Here is a 15,102-nt window from a genome sequence, read left to right as displayed (position 1 = left end):
GTGAGCCAAAATTTAAACAATTTTTTTCTCCAATCTCCGAAACTTACATTAGATCGACTTGGAACTAAGGTATGTTCTTCTACTTGTTGACGGGTACTGATCCATTATATCAATCATCAAATCGTTGCTTGAAGTTCGCCAGTATAATGTTTTTAGAAAAAAAAACTTTTTTAAATAGATAAATGACTTAAATGAAAACTTTCAAAAATAATCAAAGTATAACTTTTTTTAATCAACTGACCAAATAAAAACTTTCTATGGGGTAGTTTACCTTAAAAATATTAATTTTCAATTTATCAAATCTAATCTTAATTAAATTGAAAACTCTAATTATTCTTTAAAAACTTTAATTTTAGTAATACTGAACTAAAATTAAAAATTAACTGAGGCCACTTTTTCTTTTTGGTATTTTTCCTTCTTATATTTTATTAATTCAGTTTTCATGTCAACCTAACCAACGAATTTCCTAAAAATATTAATTTCGAAATTACTCCCCCATTAAATATTGAAAATACAATTTAATCCCTAAATTAAACTAAAAATCCAAATAAATTCATTTAAAAAAAACCAATATAAAAACACAAAATTTTAAATAAAGGAATACTTAGAGAAATTTCATTAACACAAACACAAAAGACTAAATAAATAAAATTCATAATAATAATAATAATAATAAACAGATTCAAGTATTACAAATATTCGATCTACTACCATCCCAAATACATCTAAAAAAAGAGAATTTTACAAGAAAAATAAAATAAAATAAAAATACAGTCCATCTTAAAAAATAATATTAGATGAAAACAAGGCACTTGAACCACATTAGAATCAATATAACTCATATATATATATATAACCTACAAAACAATATACAGTTCACATTAATGGTAAAAAGAAGACCAGATTTTCATGACTCAACAGTGATGTTTCCGTTACTCGGCTTCGTGATTTTCGGAGCAGCAGCTTTCATTGTTGTCGTTACCGGTTTTGATCGATCTTTCACCATACCAGCTCCGTTACTGCTCTGCCCGCCAACCCGACCCTTACTTTTCACCTCATTTGCAGTACCGGATCGTTCTGTCTGAGCACCTAAGCTGTGGCGGTGAGTCCGGCAGCATGTTTTCGCCTTTTCGTCCACAGATGAGTGGACTACATCACCGCAGCTCTTTCTCCGAGAAAGATTTGGTGACTTTGGCCGAGTCAATGGTAACTGAAATGAAATAAAAGCAAGAATGAAAACGTTTCATTAAATTGATCACAGTGTACTCAGGGTTATGTTGAATTGACAATACAAGGAGAAAGGCTTCAGTTACCTTCTTCGGTTCGACTTTTGGTGGAGGTCCTTCATAGTAGAAACTCGGTACCGGGTTTGCTTTGACAACCATGCTTTTTCTAAGCTGCTTAATGGCTGCTTGTTGCTCTTCCTACAAGAAATGTAAATAAATGTCACGGTTATAGCTCTCCTAGAAGACCTGACTCGAACACGAATCTTATGGAAGAGATAATTTTAAACAGCACGTACCTTGGTCCGAGCCTCGCACTGGCTTCTTTCGGCCTCCAAAGCTTGATGTTTTTCCTCTAACTTCAGGTAAAACTGGATGGCAAAAAAAATTATACATTTCGATAACTTGAAACCCAAAATGTGGAAAATATAGGTTTCGAAGATCAGCCACTCAGATTAAGAACATACCTGCTTCCGTCTCTCAGCACGTTCGGCACTTTTGAAAGTTGGAGCAGTTCCAATAGTTACCCTGGATCTAGAAGTACGAAAAGATGCAACCGTACTAGACACAGCTAAAGAAAACTCGACTAAAACAATAAAAACCCTTGTCCTAAAATGGTTAAAACAAAAAGTATAGAGTTCGGATAGAGACTCCTAGCATCGTAACTTAACTTCTTAAAACCAAAGAGAGGATACGTGGATGCAACAGACCAATTATCCTCATCATCGGGATGCCTCCTGTCGAAAGGCTGAAATAGCTTCCTTGACATCGAAGGAGTCAGAGGAGAGCTTCGCTGAAAGAAATGGCAAGATCGTAAAGTTCAACACCATACATATATAACAATTAAGTAACATCAATTATCATAAACCGGACCATTAGTATAGAACATCAATAATTCATATTATCAACAATGTCATTCAAAGCATGTCAAAAGACCATAACTTGTTAAGTCTCTTGGATCGTGCATTGCTCATCCGAGTTGTCTAACAAAACTAAATCTCGAGAATTTTAGTTACCTCAAAATTCTTTGTAGCAATAGGAGAAGGTGTAGATTGAACACTTGCTATGCCGTTAGCACCAGCTTTTGAGTTATGGTGCACACGAATATCTCCGGCACCACCAGATTTAGATGCGACAGGGCTTAATTTCACATGGTCGGTGAACTTCTGATCTCCGATCTTTTCCTTTTTCTCATCAGGGATATCGGTACCAAAATTTGAGCTTTTGACACCTAACACATCTTCATTCAAGGTACCATTATGGACAATGGAGTTCTCCTCAGTGCATTCCTTGACCTCGTAGTTCTTTGACTCAGTGTCTTCTGAAACTCTAGGAGCACCATTTGAATTCACCACACCGTTCGATTTCACAACACCGTTGGGCTTATCATCCATATGCACATCAGTGAGTTCCCTCCCCATCAAACTGCATTAGAAATAAGATGACCTTTTAGCTCGGAAAAGCCAAACTCAGCACAAAGGAATAAAGAAACCAAACAAGACACTGAAAAACCATGGAAGATTGCAATTTCAAGTTGTCGAAACAAAGAACTGGACCGAGAAACGACAAGCACTACACAATTCCTAGTGCATATATATAACCCACATATCAAATAAAACATGATTTTTCATGTAGATCCATCCATGATCTGCAGTAAAAATTCAATACCCGAGCCGAGATCGAATGGTGATTACTTTTGCTCCTAGCAAAGAATTCACTTTCACTTTCACTTTCACTTCTTTCTTTTTTTTTTCCAAACATTGAAATGCTTTTACCTTTGTTTCACATTTGGGATGCAAAAAAAAGGTCACCATTGTACTCTTCAAACAAGAATGCAGAAGAAGATTAATGGAATCATTTGGAAGTTCACATGAAAGATGATACCTTTAAGCACAAATTATGGAATTCAAGACTCTACTTTTTAATCCAAATTAGTCTCCTTTACATATAATTCTACCAAATATAGACCCACACACACACAGGAAAAAAAAAACTGAAAAGTTCATTCAAAGAAAGATAAAGAGAGAAGATTTAATTTAGCAAATATTAACCAAAAATTAAAATCCAAGAGAAAAATGGAAGCTTTAGTTAAAGCTCCATATTTCTTAGCATTCACATTCACATAAAGAAAAACAAAAATCACTTAAAAGAGCTTTTAAAAGAAACCCACAAATCCAGCAGTTTTAGACCAAACAAACAAACCCCAGAACTGCTTTAGGATAAAGAGAAAAAAGAGAGAGGATAAATTTACTGAAAATGTTCATTTACTGGCACACATTTCACATAAAAACACCCCACATTACTATGATAAAAAAGTAAAAACCCAGAAAAAAAAAAGATGAAAATGAAGCAAAATACCTTGAAAAAGACAGCAACAAGAAAAAAAAAACTCAATTAAAATAGATCAAATCCCATTGCTTATATTAAAACCAAAAATATAAAGAAAAAAAAAAACCCAGAAAGATAAACATTGATACACATATATACATAATATATATATTCTCTTACTGTTATCTTCTAGCTTTGATCTGATAAGATCTTGAAACCTTTTTGTCCCTCTCTTCTCTGTTCTTCAGCTTGTGTTCTTTCCCTTACAGTTTCTCACACACTAAGTGATATTTTTGCTTTTATTTAGGTCTCTCAGTCATTGAAAGCTGGGTTTTATTTCATGGATTTTGCTAACCAGTGGTGTTTAAGTAGTGTTACTGTTGAATCTTTTTTTTCTTTTTTTGACTCACTATTAAATTATTTTGTTTTTTCCTTCATCCACTCGTTGCTATCTTTTTTCTCACAAGTTGATAAATTATATAGTAATAATTATATGTGTATGTATAGTTGTTGGTAAGGCTGATCCATATATGATATACCCCTCAATTACAATTTTTTTTTGTTACGATGTTATTATAATTTTTAATTATATTTGTTATTTTTAATATAATATTTAAAATTATTTAAGAGTATAATTATTTCAATATATTTAAATTTATATATTTATGTATTAACAATAATTTTTATATTAATCGAGTTAAAGTTAAGTAATTATTTTTTAAACAAATCTTAAATCAATCACTTTTCTATAAATGTTATGTTATTTTCGTATTTATTAAAATGTTATATTTTGCGAATTGGTACCATCATTCGCATATCCTGTAAGCACACTTCATTAGGTCACATTATTGACCTAATAAGGAAGGTTTACTGTATAAGATACTCAACCACAACCCATCAATCAAGAACCCACATATAGATTCTAAATGTGCTTTCTTTTTCTTTTTTTTTTAAATACTTTTTTAAACACGCAATTTTCTTTTATATTTTTATTCTCTAAGAGTTATTTAAATTTTTTCTTATTACTCTTGACTCGTTGGGTTATTTCTCTTTAACCCATCAACAGGGTTTAAATTGAAGATTAAAGTTATAATTATTCAAAATTATAGTTAAAGTTGTCGATCGAGTTTTAGTTCAATTAATATAGATATTATTATTAATATACGAAGATGTGGTTTTGAATGCATTGAAACCCTCAAAATCTATAATAAAATTATTAAAAAAATTATGGTGAAAATTTGGTAAATCCTTTTCATAAGTCCTTTGGAATTGTATCTAAAATTTTCAATACAGATAATTCTTTGTGAAACTCCTTACTCCAAAGCCTTCCTTCTAATATTAAACAGGAGACAAATTCCACGTAAAAATATAATTAAAAATATATATAAATCCAAGATGGATATAACAATGAATCAAAATTTGTATAAAATGAAGATTTAACTAATAATTTTTGTAAGAGTTTAAAATAATTTATCGAAATAAATTCAATGATTAATCTTTTATGTTTTATAAACTTATTAATGGAATGAACATTAATCACGAATTTTAAAATTATCCTATATTAAAAATGAGAATCAAAGCATCGATTTTATTTTATTATTTGATTTTGTTGGTGGTGAAGAGTGTGAAAATAGTATGAATACTATTTATCGTATTTGATATGAAAGATAACCAAGTGAGAGGCTTTCGATTTAATGCATATGTGAAAAAATAGCATCTAAACAATGCTTCAAATCTAGTCATCTTATCTTAAACTATTTAATGCTAGTCAATTAAACCAAAGCTTTAGATTTTCTAATTGGAAAACAAAATATATTTTCCTTTTCTCTAAAAAAAATATATGGACTAATGTATAGGCGAATCTAGGAGTCTGGTAGGCCCGGCCCCCTAAAATAAAAAAAAAAAGAATTGTTATGTAAGTCCTTAAATTTTTTTAAAAATTTTAATTTATTAAATATAAAATTATAAAAATTATAAAGATATAGAATATAAAAACTTAAAATTTCACTCAGCCCTCTTAAAAAATTGTTCTGGCTTCGCCCCTGGATTAATGCATGTTTAACATGGAATAATTACATAAAAATTGAAAAATAAACGAGTCATACTGTATGTATATGCATTAGTCATAGGTTTTGATATTATGCAAAAGAAAATTTTAATATTATATAAACAATTATTCAAGAATATTTAAAATGATATGATTATTTACATATATATAATTACCTGATATGGAATTAGAGTCGATAATTGGGTTTGACGAAAAAAAACATTACAATAAATTTATTTTTTCCTCTTGACTGTTTCACTTTTGTTACATAAATCCTAAATTATCAAGCTATAAATTTACTATTGTTTTTATGTAAGTGGAGACAATATCGATTTATAATTATCAATTTTTAATTTGATATATCTATCAAGTAACTAAATGAATGTATAGTATTTAACTTCTATCAAATCGAATAACTTAATCACTTTAGATTAAATCATTTAATTTTAGATTTAATTGAGTTTGTAATATAAGCTAAAGTCTTACAATTTCTCCTAATTTAAGCCTTGATTATGTTCATTGAACTTTGAATTGATTTATAAAGCAAGGTGATTAGTACTGTTCCAGTGGATGCACTATTTTTCTACTGAAACCGGTACATACCAATATCGGTCTGTTTGGATGTATTGTTTCAAATTTATCGATATTTAAGAAAAAAATTTAGTACATATATAAAAATATTTACAAATATTAAATGAATGATATTAAATAAATTTCAAATATAGAATATTCATACATTAGTCCTTACACAGTGTTTTGGTAAATATTTTTATTGTTTATTACCATAACAATAAAATGTTAGAAATTTTATATCTTTTACTATTATTCATGTATCAACCGGTACTATTAGAAATGGGTAGAACGGATCGATGCAATTGATATGGATCAAAATTTTAAACAATGTGGAAAAGAGAATTGATTGCACCAATTTATTATTAGAATAACGTGCATCAGCTGAAACCGATGCGAAACCAACTACATTACTATAAAGTTCCCCTAATTTAAAGCTTAAATGTGATGGCAACCAAATTAACCCTAAGTCTAGATGTAGGGTTGTAAGTGAATCGAGCTTGAACGAACAAACCTCTTTTCATGTTCGTTTGCTTATTTTTAAGCTTGTTCGTGTTTAGTTTGTGTTCGTTAAGAATTTCAAATTTTTTGTTCATTTTTGTTTATTTAAAATTATGTGTGTTCATGTTCGTTTGTTTAATGTTCACGAGCATATTCATTTAACTTAATCGAACATGCTCACAAACATTAAACAAACATGTTCACGAACAATGTTAATGAATAATAAACAAACAAGCAAACAATAAATACACACACAAAGATATTATTTTAATATTTTTATAAGAAAATATCATTAATAAATAAACAAGCTTGTTTGTGAACATAAACGAACTGAACACACCTCTGTTCATGTTCACTCATTTATTAAACGAACATAAAAAATTTGTTCATACTTATCTATTTTGCTTAGTAAACGAACGTTATACGAACGGTTCACGAGAATATTCTGTTCATTTACATCCCTATCTAGATGTGAAGGGAGCAATTAACCTTAAAAGTTACAGAAGTGAAATGAATAAAGTAAAACATGGAGGGACCCATTGCTCAATTTTCTTTTATCCTTTTCTTATTGTCCCCTAATTTGGTGAATGAAAGAGCAATTTGAAAGGAATATTTAAGGTTTATAATTTAATTGCATGATGTGATTACTGTCCCCTAAGTACGTGAATGAAGGACTAAATTGTAAACAAAGATTTAGGGTTTACAATTTATTTATTGATTTATTTGCATGATGGAATTGTGAACGTCTAAAAGCCAAAGGCGACAACAAGCTAGCAATTAGGTGAATAAATGAAGTTGGGTTTAATACTAATAATAATAAAAGTGGGTTCCATTAGAAGAAAAGGATAAAATTAGGTGATGCATAATTTTCTTAGTTTAAGTTTAGTTAAACTTTCAATTGATTATTTTCATTTACTTGTACAAAACAATTAGGAAATTAAAAAAAATGTGTTAATTGATAGATTTGTTTATGCTATTAGAAACATTCAAAATGATGAACAAATGATTAGGTTCAAACATTGGAGACAATATTATTGAGAAGGGCAGCCAAAAATCTCGAACATGAATCGTAAAACGGATATAAAGAATATTAAAAAAAACATACAACAATGAAAACGATTGAATTAAATTTCATTAATACAAATAATATTTGCAATAATAAAAAGTTTAATTAAATTAATATTTATTTTTTAAAGAAATGCAATTTCATTCATGTGTTTATTTCATGGAAAAATAACTTAGTCAACGAAAAATAAGTCTTTTTTTACATGTAATATGACTTACCCTTTTCCAGAAAAGAGCTCATTTATGAGTAATTTTTATTTTTATATCAAAATTAACTTAAATAATATATATTTAATTAATATTAAATATTATAATTTTTAATATTATTAAATATATATATTTAATAATATAATAATTTATTAATTTAAATTATTAATTTAATAAAGTATTTAATATTAATTTTATTTTAATAATAAATTTTAAAAATAATATTCTTCATATATTATTGAAAAATATTTTTATTACTATTTTAATAATAGATATATATTACAATTATAAATATATTAATAATAAATGTTTAAAATATACCATAACTTTTATACTCTTCACAAATTTGAAATTTAGTCCCAGTACTTTCAATAATTTAGTCCCTCTACTTTTTAGATTTGAAAAGCAAGTCGAATTGTTAATATTATTAAATTTTGAAATCTAAAAAATGTTAGCAATTTGATCTAATAGTGTTAGCATGAATTTAACAAAATATTCTTAATAGTGTTAGCAATTGGATCTAATTTTTGAAATCTAAAAAGCAGGACTAAATTTCCAAAATAGAAGTATAGGGACTAAATTTCAAATTTATAAAGAACGCAGAGACTTATGACATATTTTAACCCAGTATAAAATATGGATATTTTAATTATATAAATATGAGTACTTGTTTAAATAATGCTTAGTTATATTTATCCCTTTCAACTCTAATGTTTCAATACATACTCTCATATATATATATATATAAAAGTTTATGTTGTATTTGCTTTACAAGGAACAACTTTTAGAAAATAATTTCAAAACAAAAGTTGCCAAATAATAAAAGATATTATACGCAGAATCACCCAAACACCAGAAATATATTAATTTTTTGAAAAAATTAATCTATTTTCTAAAAATTATTTTTCAAAAGTTATTTTAAGTGAAACAAACACAACTTAAAATTTATGCATTCAAATGATTTGGAACATTTATGCATCTTAATATATATATGATTTTGGGTTTTTTACCTCAATATTATAAAAAAAAATTTATACACGAAAATGGGTTGTCAGCCAGATTAATTACGAAAATGATATATTTTTTTAGGTCATGCCTACCTGACAGGCGCAACCCATTTTTTTAATATTAAATTTTTTTTCGTTTAAAAAGTTATTATATATATATATTTTCAGGTTAGTATACAACCCGTGTATATGGACGGGAAAAGCATACATACATGTTGCGCCTATCTGACAAGCTCAACTAGTTGAGCATATCTGACAGGCACGACTAGTTGTGCCTTCTTGGTAGGCGCAACTGGTGGGGCCCACATGCTTAATTTTTTCCCTATATATTCTCCCGAAAATCAGATGAAGAAAATACAGAAAATTTAGCAGCAAAATAGAAGTAAGAAGAGAGGGAGAAGGAGGAAAGAAAGGAAAGCAAGAAGAATGATAAGGTATTTTAATTTATTTATTTTTAAAAAGAATGTAGAATTTTGTTAGAAATTTTATTATTTAAAAGTTTGTTAGATTAATAATTTTGTTAGCTTCTGAATGAAAAATTTTGCATTAAAAATTTTATGTAACTTTTTTGCTATTCGAAACTATTTTGAGAATTTTAAATTTTTTTAACAGATCTAGTATTGAATATGGAGAATCAGTTTTTCGTATGCATTTATTTTGATGAAGAAATTTTGACAACAAGCGTAGGATGTATATTTGAATGTCGCAAACAAGTAGCAATGAGATCAAGAGAAATATCTCTTTTGATAATATGAAGGAAAAAATTAGTGAAAAAATTTATAAACGTTGTGGGAGAAAGATCTCGAAACTTTTCTACAAGTTTCCAATTTCGACGGATCCCATAAAATTCACCGAAATGGAACTTGTAGACGATGAAGAGGTGGAGACAATGGTCGCTCTTTATTGTGGGACTTGGAGCAACCAAAATGCACCGATTCAGTTATTTGCTGAGTTAGCTGGTGTGGAGGAAATTGAAGATCCCACTCCATTAGTGAAGAAGATGGAGCTCAAGAACCGTGTATGGTGGTTCTGGTATCATACGTTGGTAGTCAATCAACTATACATGGGATCGACATTGATATTAATGCTGCACCCGAGACTGCTGTGGTTGGTGATAATGTATACCATAGTAGTGATCCTTCTGATCATGAAGTCGATAGTGAAAATTATCCCGACATGGATGAGGTCCTGGATGATATTGACGATGAAGGCGTGAATGAGGAAGTAAATGTTAATGCGTCTTCAGTCGGGAACCAGATTCATCGTATTGTGATACATAATAATCCTAAGGCACACATGTCTCGGATAGACCCCGATGCGGTGCATGTAGCTGAGTTCCCAGAGTACCTTAAAATACAATCTGCTCATCGGATGGGCATATATTCGAATCCTGAGGAGTTGTTCATGGGCCAGAGATTCGAAAATAATGAAGAGTACGTATTTTCCATTAAACGGTATAGTTTGAATACATCAGTAGACTATAAAGTCGTCGTGTCTAAACCGATATTATATATTGGAGAGTGTTGGAAGTCGACGGAAGGCTGCAATTGGCGGATACGAGCTGTATTTATCCAAAAGTCGCAGATGTAGGATATACGAAAATTTATTGAGTCTCACACATGCACTTCATCACATATGACAGATGATCATCGAAAACTTGATTCCAAAACTATCTGTATGTGCATCATGCCAATGGTTGAAGACATGCCGACCATTAAAGTTTCAATACTGATTGCCGAAATACAGGCACAATTCCAGTATCGAGTGTCATACCGGAAGGCATGAATAGCTAAACAGATGGCAATGGAGCAATTGTACGGAGATTTCGATGCATCATATAATGAGTTGCAGGGATAGATTGCCGCTATGAGGGAGTACGTACCAGGGACTGCCATTGAGTTGCAAACACGACCTTATTATAGCCCGGATAAGCAACTACAATCGAAAAAAAAGAATTTTTCAACGGATGTTCTAGACGTTTGATCCATGTGTACGTGCATTTCCTCACTGCAAGCCGTTTGTACAAGTAGATGGGACATGACTATACGGTAAATATACACAGATCTTACTTCTAGCAATTGCTCAGGACGGGAACAATAACGTGCTCCCGATTGCATTTACCATCATAGATAAAGAGAATATGGAGTCGTGGGAATTCTTCCTTACAAACCTGCGGAGGAGTTGAGTACATGGGTGGATACGGGCCGAAAGGAGCAGAGTACTGAGATAAATATCAGCCGGGATGACTGGAGTACTGAGGTGGTAGTGGGCTGAAGATATCAAACTCTGAATGATATCCGTGGCCTGAGGAGCCCGAGAAATAGTCATCGCCCCCTAAATCTGGATGATAAGAACTACCTCCAGAGTGTAGTTCCGGCTCTGGCTCCGGCACTAGTGCATGATGCGGATCTGGAAGATGTTGCCCAATTCGTGTCGTATGTGGGGGGACTACCATCGACCGCCCACCAAACAAAAATGGTTTTCCTATCTCACAGTACCACTATAGATACTGTAATGGGGGCTGGAGATCCAAGCCACGATCCATCTAAGGTACCCTCCCAAACCGGTTGTTCCACATCATAACATATTCTTCATGCTCATCTCTCCAATCAAGCCCATGCATCCCCCTTCTGGTCATCCCATGGATATCTCCCAATTGTACTGGCGGACTCGGGATATATTAAATGCAACAGAATTGCCGAAGTACTCGATCGCCATGATACCACTCCACTATCTGAAAATTGATAATGGGTGCGCTAATACACCATAAGTTTGAGTAGACGCGGGCAGACGATGGAATAACCGCCATAATTTCTAGAACAGAATACGACATCCAAATGAACTGCACAGTTAATCACATTTTTTACATTAACATAGGTTAAGTGAAATAAAATAATAAAATAAAATTGATATTGGAAAAACTTACCCCCTCTCCAGAATGATTCTCGATCATCAGACGGTATGTCGGAACCGTGTATGACCTTCCAATACCCGGATTTGTGCTCCATCTAAGAAAAAAATTGTTAGAACAACATAATCCGAAAAAAAAAGTCAACTAATTGTTATAACGCATAAAAATTCATCACCTATTAACAAGTGGAAATATATATAATTGGTGACTAATTGATGCCAAGAATGGCATCCGGTAAAGTGTCCACGACTGCAGCAATATGAGGCATCCGCCTATGTCCATCGCAGAAGGATTTGTTGTCTGACAAAGTTCTCGATACAACATGGCTAACACTGCGGACCCCCAACTGTATGAACGGGTGTTATGCAAATTAGATAATAGGAGTAAGTACATCAAGTGAACAGTACTGCCGTTTGATTCCGTCATAAGTACACCCCCTATAAGGTGCATAATGTAAGCTCGAACGGCCCGCATCACCTCTCGTTCATTGGCAGTACTTGACAAATACTTAAAATTGGCCTTAAGCCATGAAAACCTCAAACTGGCAAATTTCCCCTCACTTGGTGAGCATCCAAGTAATTCATAGCAAAGGGTTGCCGGCCTGGAGATCGAACTTACGCCCGTGACTGCGTTCCTGTCGATGGGGAGCCCGAGCTGTACTGCGACGTCTTCTAGAGTGATGATGCACTCCCCGCACGGCAAATGAAATGTGTAGGTCTCCGGACGCCATCGCTCGACTAAAGCGGAAATCAAGTCATATCGCAGATCAAAAGTCCGGATCAATGCTGCTGATCCGAACCCGGCTAACTTCAAGAACTGTATTAGGCGTTATTTGGCTGAAACCCTATACTATTAACACGGCCTCTCAATACGCGGTACGGCTCCTGACATTATTATATTAGCGAAATAGTTAATACAATATAATTTAATTCAACAAATAACATGACTATGAAATAAAAATTTTATTACCATCTCCTTAATGGTACTTGATATGTGATTTGTATTATCAATCAAAGAACATATTTGTTACAAATCTGCAATTAAAAAAATTGAATTCATTTTTTCTTATTTCAAAAGATACAATAAATTATTTCAAATTTTAGAAACAAACACGGTAAATATCTCATAATTTCTCATTTTTTACCTACAATTTTTTTTATGTTAGATAACAATAATAATATAATTAAAAACATATAAACTATCTAAATATAAAAAAGATACGAATTAAAAAAAAAAGAACTAGAAACATACCTAATTAGAAGAACTTCCAAATAACCTATAAAATTATATAACAACAAATTTAATCAATATTTTAATAAATCAATAAAAATTATCAAATAAATATATAATAATATAAAATTACATTATATAAAAATTACATTAAAAAATCACAAAACACTAAACTATAAACACTAACAATTTATAATTATATACTAACACAAAATAACTATAAAATTATTTTTTTAAATACATTACTAAAAAAAATCACAATACACTAATACACACTAAACCACTAAACAGTAACAATATATAACCTAATCTTAAATTACTAATAAAATAGCTATAAAAATATTTTTTTAAAATATATTACTAAAAAAAATCACAATACACTAAACCACTAAACACTAACAATTTATATAACCTAATCTTAAATTACTAATAAAATAGCTATAAAAATATTTTTTTAAAATATATTACTAAAAAAAATCACAATACACTAAACCACTAAACACTAACAATTTATATAACCTAATCTTAAATTACTAATAAAATAGCTATAAAAATATTTTTTAAAATATATTACTAAAAAAATTACAATACACTAATACACTAAACCACTAAACACTAACAATTTATATAACCTAATCTTAAATTACTAATAAAATAGCTATAAAATTATTTTTTTAAAATATATTACTAAAAAAATCACAATACAGTAATGCACTAAACTACTAAACACTAACAATTTATATAACCTAATCAACTATAAAATTATTTTTTTTAAATATATTATTACTAAAAAAATCACAATATACTAATACACTAAACACTAACAATTTGTAACCTAATCCCATAAATTATTAACAAAACAAATAACTATAACAAAATTCAAAAAACTAATAATTTATAACCTAATCATAAACTACTAACAAAATAATTATATAATTTAAAAAAAAATTACATTGCTAAAAACTCACAAAACACCATAATTTTATAATAAATTACTAAAATAATACATTACCCTTTTTTTTTTCTTCTTCTTCTCCTTCTCCTTTCTCTCCTTTCTTTCCCACAATCGGTGGCTGCTTCAGTATAGGGGGACCATGCTTATAAGGTCCCCCATAAAGTTTTTTTTTTCCATGAGTGATATGACTCATGCATGGAGAAAAAATGGGCAGTATGCAGGGGTAGCAAAAGCAACGGCAGCAGCAGCAGTAGGTGGAGCGGCAATAGCAGCAGTAGGTGGGGGTGTCGCGCCTACCTGTCAGGCACGACTAGTCGTGCCTACCTGACAGGCTCAACCCGTTTCGAGTATTTTTTACCCGTATAAAACTCGTTTTTTTACATATATATTAATATAAATATTAAAAAAACATAATAATAATTTTTTAAACGAAAAAAATTTAATATTAAAAAAATCGGTTGCGTCTGTCAGGTAGGCACGACCTAAAAAAATATACCATTTTCGTAATTAATCTGGCTGACAACTCATTTTCGTGTATAAATTTTTTTTTTATAATATTGAGGTAAAAAACCCTATGATTTTCATTAAATTCGGGCATTCAAATGCTATATTACATGAATATCAATGCTATGCCTTTGGAACATTTATGCATCTTAATATATATATATGATTTCCACTAAATCGAAAACTTGTTCATAATTTAGGAGGATTAACTAAAAATATTAACTTTGAGAAGTAGACATGGGTAAAAAAAAAAATAGTCTCGTTTAACATAGAGGTTACATTAATGCTTTAATACTCAAAGTATGAACTTGACCCGTTTTTAAGTTCATAGTGTTTTGTTTTATTTTATTTTATAAATTATATAATTTATATAAATGAAAAAAAAGTAAATATACAATATTATAATGTAAATATTAAAAAATGTATTAAGTTGTTTACTTTTATAAATTTAAAATAATAAACATATAATAATAGTATATTAAATAAAAATAATTTTATTTAAAAAAAAATATAGGTAAACTTAAATAAATATAAATTAACCGGTTTTAATTATG

General features: G+C 30.1%; 1 protein-coding gene across 2 annotated transcripts; it reads right to left on the bottom strand.

The window, feature by feature from the left end:
• Positions 1-644: 644 nt before the first annotated feature.
• Positions 645-3,527, bottom strand: LOC107962978 (protein WAVE-DAMPENED 2). 2 transcript variants are annotated; one of them, XM_016899596.2, is made up of 7 exons: positions 3,394-3,527; positions 2,240-2,648; positions 1,919-2,016; positions 1,691-1,784; positions 1,523-1,594; positions 1,314-1,424; positions 645-1,210 (listed from the first exon to the last, which is right to left on the bottom strand). In XM_016899596.2, exons 2-7 carry the CDS (start codon positions 2,642-2,644, stop codon positions 908-910), a joined length of 1,083 nt encoding a protein of 360 aa, XP_016755085.1. In that variant the 5' UTR covers positions 2,645-2,648; positions 3,394-3,527; the 3' UTR covers positions 645-907. The 2 variants fall into 2 exon arrangements, with proteins under 2 accessions (XP_016755085.1, XP_016755071.1); XM_016899582.2 differs by having other exon boundaries at positions 2,892-3,476.
• Positions 3,528-15,102: the final 11,575 nt, after the last annotated feature.

This window comes from Gossypium hirsutum, chromosome A11 (genome assembly GCF_007990345.1).
Source record: "Gossypium hirsutum isolate 1008001.06 chromosome A11, Gossypium_hirsutum_v2.1, whole genome shotgun sequence".
Lineage (NCBI taxonomy): Eukaryota > Viridiplantae > Streptophyta > Magnoliopsida > Malvales > Malvaceae > Gossypium > Gossypium hirsutum.
Note: the sequence above shows the minus strand (reverse complement) of the source record. Positions and strands in the feature narration are given on the sequence as shown.